The sequence below is a fragment of the Lolium rigidum genome, chromosome 7, assembly GCF_022539505.1.
Source record: "Lolium rigidum isolate FL_2022 chromosome 7, APGP_CSIRO_Lrig_0.1, whole genome shotgun sequence".
Taxonomy (NCBI): domain Eukaryota; kingdom Viridiplantae; phylum Streptophyta; class Magnoliopsida; order Poales; family Poaceae; genus Lolium; species Lolium rigidum.
In genome coordinates, this window is record NC_061514.1 from 280,701,763 (window position 1) to 280,710,382 (window position 8,620).

Sequence of the window (8,620 nt, forward strand, 5' to 3'; positions counted from 1 at the left end):
TCCTTTCAATATTGTAGATGTAGGTATTTGTTCCTAAATATTGAGTTAAAGTCCTTAACTCTTTGTGCAGTTTCATAATGTTCGTTGCCAACAATCCTAGGCTGTAACATAGTTGAGGTTGAATCTAAAGGATCTACTGCTGGATAAATAGCCTTGGAGGCTAATCCTCTGAAAAGTTCGGTAGTAGCATCCAAATGTGCAAATGTTGTGGCAGGAGCAGGATCGGTCAAATCGTCTGCAGGTACATAAACTGCCTGAATCGAAGTTATAAATCCCTTTTTAGTAGAAGCAATTCTTTCTTGCAAATAACCCATTTCTGTACTAAGAGTATGTTGATAACCCATTGCAGAAGGCATTCTCCCTAATAAAGCGAAAACCTCCGATCCTGCTTGAGACCTATAGAAAATGTGGTCATAAATCCAAAATAGAGTCCGACCACAATGACCGAATTAATTATCCTCATCGAGAAACTTAGACTACCAAATAGAAAAGATTTTAAAATCATGGCATGGGTCTCCTTTTTTTCTTTCTTTAGATTTTCTATATGCACAAATTCTCGATGTTTCGATGAGATGCTAAAGTCTCAATTAATTCCTGCCAATATCCACGCCAGGAAATTAAGAACATGAATCCAGTAGCCCAAACAAGATGTCCAAATAAGAACATCCATGCCCATACCGATAAACTATTCATCCCAAAAGGATTATATCCATTGATAAGTTGTGAAGAGTTTAACCATAAGTAATCTCTTAACCATCCCATCAAATAAGTGGAAGATTCATTAAATTGTGAAACGTTGCCCTGCCATAATGTGATATGTTTCCAATGCCAATAAAAAGTAACCCATCCAATGGTATTTAACATCCAGAAAACTGCCAAATAAAACGCGTCCCAAGCAGAAATATCACAAGTACCGCCGCGCCCTGGGCCATCACAAGGAAAACTATACCCAAAATCCTTTTTATCCGGCATTAATTTGGAACCGCGTGCATCTAAAGCGCCCTTTACTAAAATCAATGTAGTTGTATGCAAACCTAGAGCAATAGCATGATGAACCAAGAAATCCCCAGGTCCTATTGTTAAGAAAAGCGAATTACTATTCTCATTAACAGCATTCAACCATCCTGGCAACCATAGGTTTCTACCTGCATTGAAAGCGGGGCCATTCGTTGAAGATAAGAGTATATCGAACCCATATGTCGTCTTGCCATGAGCAGTTTTTTGGGGGGAACTCGTGGGAATGTGTTCCTATTTATTGATAGGCTTTTGGTTTACACGACCGATCGCCGCGAGTGCTTGTCAAAAAGCTTTTGTAACTAATCGTGTAGAAGATTTTGGTTTATTATTAGGAATTTTAGGTTTTTTTTATAACAGGTAGTTTATAGTTTAGGGATTTGTTACTTTTTGAGTTACTTCTCCACACTAGAATTCGATTCGGAACTCTTATATGTCCAAGGTCAATATGGAATTTTTTTAAGAGGTTTTCCCTTACTTTGTCCGTGTCAACAAACAATTCGAAATACCTCAACTTTTTCAGAACAGGTTCAAGTCAAATTGCAATGATTCGAAGCACTTCTTTTCCATTACACTATTTCAGAAACCTAAGGACTCAATCGCATGGATATGGAAAATACAGGATTTCCGATCCTAGCGGGAAAAGGAGGGAAACAGATACTCAATTTAAAGAAAGATTTCACTTTTGACTATTTTTTAGGCTCCTTATATTCTAAGACGAAGGGAGTACATGTTAATGATTTGGTGTGGGCAGCGAGCTTCCCCTAGCGTCCATGTCTGCCCCTCATAATCTGCTAGTTCCTCCTAGTGCGGCCTTCTCAACCGCCTACCCTAAAGAGCGAGGCCGCACCTCGACATGCGACCAATTAATGCACCCTGGAGCATCTCTCTGACATGGCTATGGCTTGGATGCAGGGAGTGGAAGAGGACAATAGGAGACAAGGTAAAATGGACCACGAGGTAATAAGAATAAATAATTATCTGTGGGGGTTTCTATAAAAAAATGCCTACTTGGCACAGTCAACGACTAGTCAGACCTGTTTAGGATCTGCTGTTCACAACTTATTGAGAATTAGAGCATCTCCAGTCGCGTCCCCCAAACCGTCCCCCAAAGGGATTTGGGGCGCGCCGGACCAAAAATGCGTTCCAGCCGCGTCTCCTAAAGCCCTTTTTTGTCCGGTGCGTCCCGATAAGGTGTCCGGCGCCCCGAGCCCGTCCCCGTCCCACAGGGGACGCTCCGGGGACGCCGGACACAACGAAAAGCGAGGCGGGGAGTGGCGGGGCCGACCCGTCAGCGGCACAATTAATTTTAACCTAACCGTCGCCTACCTCGCGACGGAAGTTATTGTCGCGCAGCGACGGTGCGGTTCCCGCAGCGACGGTGCGGTTCCCGCAGAGGGCGCGGCGACGCGTCCCGTCGCGCCTAGCTCTGCGTGCCGGCGTTAATGAGCGCCACCGCTCATCCGCCCTCCGGCCTATAAAGGGGCGCCTCTCGTCGTCCCTCTCACACACAAACCCTAGCGCCCTCTCTCCCAAACCCTAGCCGCCACCATCTCTCAACAAGACTCGCCGCTATGTCCGGTAGAGGCGGAGGCCGACCTCGCGGCCGTGGTCGTGGTCGTGGCCGCGGCATAGCCGAACGCTCGCCGTCGCCTCCCACGCCGTCGTCTTCATCGTCGGAGATGGACGTGGAGCCGGACGTCCTGTTCGAGTTCGTCCACGTCCTCAAGGGCGACCCGCGCGGCATCCAGAGGCTGCCGGACTCCTTCGCCGAGTACGTCGGCGGCGTACGCCCGCGCAAGATGCATCTGCGGGAGCATTCGTGCGGCTACTGCCGGTGGATCGTCGACGCGATCTACGATGCGCGCGACAAGATGTACCTCAACATCGGCTGGGAGAAGTTCGCGCGCCACCACAGCCTCCAAGCCGGCTTCATCCTCGTGTTCTCCTACTTCGGCAACAGGGACATGAGCATCAAGGTCTTCGACGAGAGGCGCTGCCGCCGGGACTACCACGTCGACAGGGACTCCCACGACGACAGCACCGACTCGGAGGACGACTGAGTGTTGTTTCTTCGCAGCGAATACGTGCACGGAGGTTTCTGCCTGTTCGCCTCATCGGTAGAACCAACAAGGGCACCATTCTCCCGCTGGATTTTCCAGTTTAGGTGACTGGGTGTGCCCTCGAGTGTTGTTTCTTAGCAGCGAACACAGGAATCGATGCACGGCCTAGTTAGGTTTAGTTTTTTTTTGCAATATTTTATATTTGTGTCCACCATGGTTCAAACTATGTATTAGTTTGTGGAAAACCATGTTCCAAACTATGTCTTCGTGTAAACCACGTTCCCAATTATGTATTAGTTTGTGGAAATTGAAATAAAAATGCCAAGAAAAATTATTTTAAATGTTTGGGGGCGGCGTTTGGGGGACGCGGCTGGGGAGCGACGTCCCCCAAACGCGACACGAACAAAACGCGTCCCCCAAACGCTCAATCCGGCGCGGTTTGGGGGACGGTTTGGGGGGACGCGGCTGGAGATGCTCTTAGGACTGCCGGTACTTATAATATCTTCGGTGCATTTTACTCTATATTATATGCATGCTAGATTGCTAGTCCTTGTCTAAGTGAGATATTGCAGAATAGTAATAGCTACGTGCAATAATAGAATGGAAGAGACAATCAGTTGGCAAAGTGACCACATGCATAGAGGCGCTCCAAGTCTCCAAGGGTCAGTTCAAAAAAAAAAAAAGTCTCCAAGGGTCATCCAGACTTGTGAGATCTTTTAAGCGGTACAAACTCTAGTTTTCATCGCCATGAATTTGGCATGGCGCATGTACAATTAAAAAGAATGAACCGGTCCGTGGGGTACACCGATGGAATAAAGTGTATGGAGTTGGTTCACCTGACTTACGAGCATGCTTGTGTTTGGGATGATGCAAGGAAGCGTAGATTCCAAATGGAGAGATGGTTTCAGGCGGGTCCTTAACTTCAGAACATGCACCAATGTAAGAGTATTATATATTCTGCATCTTCAACTCATAGCCAATCGAGCGGTACTGCAGCGCTACTTACACGTGCTACTGCCTACCTTGCTACGTCCCGTCGATGGAGAAGAGGGAGGACGAGCACAATGCCCCGCTGCTTGGGCCAAGGCCGGCTGCGTCGGCGGTGGCCGAAAATGGTCTGATCCGGGGCGGCGATGCAGGAGGTAGAGAAGAAGAGGAGGCGGGGCTGGGGCGGCGGCTGCTAGAGGAGAACCGGAAGCTATGGAAGGTGGCGGGGCCGTCCATCTGCATGCGCTTCTCCGGCTTCGGGGTCACCATCATCAGCCTGGCCTTCATGGGCCACATCGGTGCCACCGAGCTCGCCGCCTTTGCCCTCGTCTCCACCGTCCTCATGCGCTTCTGCAACGGCATACTGGTAATGTAGCTACCTATCTAGGACTAGCAGTGTTCATTTAACTTGGACACCTCATTTGCTTCTTATACTACCATACTACTACACTACTCTTCTTCCTCCTACATGTTCTTGAGATTGATGATGGTCATCTCAATTGCATGTGGTCAGTCTTTTCGTTGGTCATAATCTTGTCAAATGTTGCCAGGGACACACCTAGTTAGACACAGTAGATGACAGAACCCTCTAGACAGTGGAGGAATTAGGAATATATGATCTGAGCGAGCCCCTTCTTCAATACATTGTCAATTTAATCATAACATAAGCAGTGGATGAATTATTTAAGTAGTATGAACATTGGATCTCTAGCTATAACCCGCATCCGTATTTCGATAGTGATATGTGGCATAATAACACATGACAGAAACAGAAGTTACATGTCTTCCCTAGCTAGCTACAGTATTTCAGAGTCTTCAGAAACAAGTTCTGCAAAAGAGAAAAAAACCCGATGGTTTTAGCGTTTGATTAATGTGTGTAAACTGAATGCAGCTGGGCATGGCGAGTGCACTGGAGACGCTGTGTGGGCAGTCCTACGGGGCGCAGCAGTACCACATGTTGGGCATCTATCTGCAGCGCTCCTGGATCATCCTCAGTAGTTGCGCCGTGCTCATGCTCCCCGTCTTCCTGTTCACCGAGCCTCTCCTCGTCTTCATCGGCCAGGACCCCAAGATCGCCGCCATTGCTGGGCTCATCTCGGTCTGGTACATCCCCATCATGTTTGCCAACCTCTGCAACTTCGCGCTCCAGATGTACCTGCAGGCGCAGAGCAAGAATCTAATCGTCACCTATCTCGCGTTCGTCAACCTTGGCACCCATCTGTTCCTGTCGTGGCTCTTGACCATCAAGTTCCACTTTGGACTTGCCGGGGTCATGAGCTCCATGGTCATTTCCTTGTGGATTCCTGTGTCTGGGCAGCTCATCTTTGTGTTCTGTGGTGCGTGCCCTCTCACATGGACAGGGTTCTCCTCTGAGGCACTCACCGACCTCTTCCCCATCATAAAGCTCTCTCTATCCTCTGGTGTGATGCTCTGGTGAGAACAAGCTTCAGTTTTGAGTATACAACTATACATATAGAACAGTTTCAGAAAGAAAGAACAAACTTCATCCGCAACAAAAGACTTACTGACCAAGCATAAGCGGATGTTTTATACTATCCATATCAAAATTTCGGATGCACGTAGCAACGATAAATATTTTTCCCCTGCTTGCCTCTTCAGTTTGGAAATGTGGTACAACACTATATTGGTGCTCCTGACCGGGTACATGAAGAATCCAGAGGTTACACTTGATGCTCTTTCGATATGGTAATCTTTACTATGCTTCACTACATAGTTCACTACATAAGATTTGGTTCTCCACTATGGATATTCCTACTCTTCCAAAGAACGCTTGCTAATCATTGGTACATATATGCCATTGCATAATTCCACAGTGCTTCCTTGTCGCTGCATATGAGTTAATTAACTATTGTGGTTTCTATATGTGAAATCTGCAGCCTTAACATCAATGGTTGGGAGTTGATGATTTCCATGGGTTTTTTGTCCGCAACAGGGTAACCTTTTGGTCTAAGAGCTCGTTGTTACCGTATCATTTGATCAAATCAGTTTCAGAAATTTGATGAAAATGATTTGGTGTGTTATAGAGTGCGTGTGGCAAACGAGCTCGGAGCTGGAAGTGCAAGAAGGGCAAAGTTCGCCATCATAAACGTCGTGACCACTTCTTTCTCTATAGGCCTTGCGCTGTTTGTGTTCTTCCTTTTGTTCCGAGGAAAGCTTTCCTACATATTTACAACGAGTGAAGAGGTAGCTGCCGCAGTTGCCGACCTCTCGCCTCTTCTGGCCGTCTCCATCTTGTTGAACAGTGTTCAACCAGTGCTATCAGGTTTGCTTCAGCATTTGATTGAATGCCAATAATCATTTGATTTGGTTTATTTTTCAAGCGAGACAAACTATTTGACTTTTATGTCAATAAAGATGCATTTGGTTTACTGAAACTATAACATTGTTTGATCATCCGGTAGGTGTTGCTGTTGGCGCGGGTTGGCAAAGCGTAGTTGCATATGTTAACATCACAACATATTACTTGATTGGTATCCCTCTTGGAGCGATCCTAGGTTATGTTCTTGGATATCATGTGAAGGTGAGATGACACTGCTGTAGTAAATCAGTTACTAAACTCAGTAACGTTTGCCTCTTGGTTGGCTCTAAGTTGTAATAACTCTCCTTGGTTGCGACTAATAGGGCGTTTGGGTTGGCATGCTGCTCGGAACACTGGTTCAAACAATTGTACTACTGTTCATAACAGTTAGAACTGATTGGGATAAACAGGTAAGCTTTGCTAACTTTTAAATCATCACTGTACTCAAACATTGTTACCAACAGTCTTCATATGACTTATCTAGTATTAAAAAAAAGTTCATTGTAATAAATATATATCGAGTGCTAGATTAGTGTACTAGAAGAAATACTCAATTATGGGTTTTAATCTAATTTTCAGGTAGAGGTTACTCGGGAGAGATTGAATAAATGGTACATCGATGGGAACAGAGAAAAGGCAGATTCAAGTGGAAGTCCATGAGGTTAAAATTTTGGGGGCACAAGCAATGAATCGCCATGCCACCAAAGTAGAACTTGTATGCTCTCCTTGATTGGAATTCACAACCTTTCAGAGTCGCAATGTGATCACAGTGATGCTGATCTTTTGACGAGGGTACTTGTTGTGATTACTATTTGGGCTTATCGTCTTCCATCTGTTTTGTTGCTTGTACAGACCAATAAATTTTGGTGGAAGTATTATTGCTAGCAAAATTTTGGTGGAAGTATGATATATTTAGGCATGATGGAGATGGTAGGCTGAGCACACACAAACTGATTCGAAGCAATGAAACACGAACCCAGATGGAACCCGTGGGCGGATGGGGGCCGACGCCGGCGATGGTGAGTCCCCTCGCCTCCGACGGATCCGTGGCCGGTCGCCCGACGCCCGCCCGCCGGGCGCCATCAGATCGCCGGCGTCATGCACGGCCCGGCAGCACCCATCCGCCCCCGCCGTTGAGCGGCGTAATGTCTCCTCTCCTCTGCGATCGCGTGGGCTGACTTTAGGTGAAAGGCCCAAAGCGAGCATACTTCCGTGGGCTTTTGCTGATTAGCATGGGGCAGCAGTAGAAGGAGCGCGCACGGTGGAGAGGTAGGCGTCTTCGTTTAGTCCCACCTCGCCTAGCCAAGACAGACGGGGCAGGGAGCTGGGCTATATAAGAGTGCGGGGTGCGAACGAAGAAAAGCACGCAGCTGCGTGGTGAGCACAAAGCGAACTATTCTTTCGCCTTTTACTAAAGAATACCGTGTGCACGCCACACTAAGCAGCATACGCTAATTTTTATAGGGTGTTTTCTCTTTGTGAGAAAATTCCCACAATTCTTAATTTGAAATTCGAAATTACTGGTGCTTTGAGTATAAATTTTCTATCAATTCCTTTTAGGAAGACGGAATTTATTTTTCGGGTAAAGGAATTTTAGATCCAACTTATTTCGACTTAACTGGTTTATGGTCCAATTTCTTTCGAGATTTGTCTAAATCAAACTTTAGGCATCTCTATTCATAGATGGAGGAGTAATACAGTTACTAGGAGGGCATAACGTATTAACACAGGACATACATAGTAGATAGTACCATGTTATTCTCTCTTATGACATGGCTACTATGCTAGAAAGCTAGAATAACATGTACTCTCTCCGGTCTTATTTAATTGACTCGGATTTAGTACAACTTTATACTAAATCTGAGTCAATTAAATAGGACCGGAGGGAGTATTTAGTATAAGAGCTAAGTACATAAACCACTACTTGACATGTGTAAATTACAAGAACAAAGATTATTTAGATGGAAATCAATGGCTAGTTGGGTACTCAAAGTTACCATGTGCAACATCATTTTTGTCATAGGCAAGAGTGCCATTGCCATCCACAGCGCCATCAGTGTGGATTCAGCAGAACTAAACTTCACGCGCATAGAGAGGTTCGTTCTTCCATTCAAGTCTACAGATAACTGTATATATGTTTACCCAACCACAAGACAAAGTTCACACTATAAAAGAAGAGCTTATAGAGACTGCACAAACAAATTTACTCTCCGCAACTACAGAAGCAGTTCTCAAT

At 46.0% G+C, this 8,620-nt stretch overlaps 2 protein-coding genes and 1 non-coding gene across 3 annotated transcripts; 2 read left to right on the forward strand and 1 right to left on the reverse strand.

Moving 5' to 3' along the window:
* Positions 1-540: 540 nt before the first annotated feature.
* LOC124672828 (photosystem I P700 chlorophyll a apoprotein A2-like) lies at positions 541-1,872 on the reverse strand. The gene is made up of 2 exons (XM_047208994.1): positions 1,865-1,872; positions 541-1,231 (listed from the first exon to the last, which is right to left on the reverse strand). The coding sequence occupies exons 1-2, from the start codon at positions 1,870-1,872 to the stop codon at positions 541-543; spliced, it is 699 nt and encodes a 232-aa protein (XP_047064950.1).
* Positions 1,873-4,116: 2,244 nt separating this feature from the next.
* On the forward strand, positions 4,117-7,135 carry LOC124677026 (protein DETOXIFICATION 21-like). Its single transcript, XM_047213028.1, has 8 exons — positions 4,117-4,431; positions 4,957-5,498; positions 5,685-5,771; positions 5,963-6,019; positions 6,110-6,348; positions 6,488-6,606; positions 6,708-6,794; positions 6,964-7,135. The coding sequence occupies exons 1-8, from the start codon at positions 4,117-4,119 to the stop codon at positions 7,042-7,044; spliced, it is 1,527 nt and encodes a 508-aa protein (XP_047068984.1). The 3' UTR covers positions 7,045-7,135.
* Positions 7,136-7,752: 617 nt separating this feature from the next.
* On the forward strand, positions 7,753-7,872 carry LOC124679851. Its single transcript, XR_006995279.1, has one exon. It is a non-coding gene; the product is annotated as a U5 spliceosomal RNA (small nuclear RNA).
* Positions 7,873-8,620: the final 748 nt, after the last annotated feature.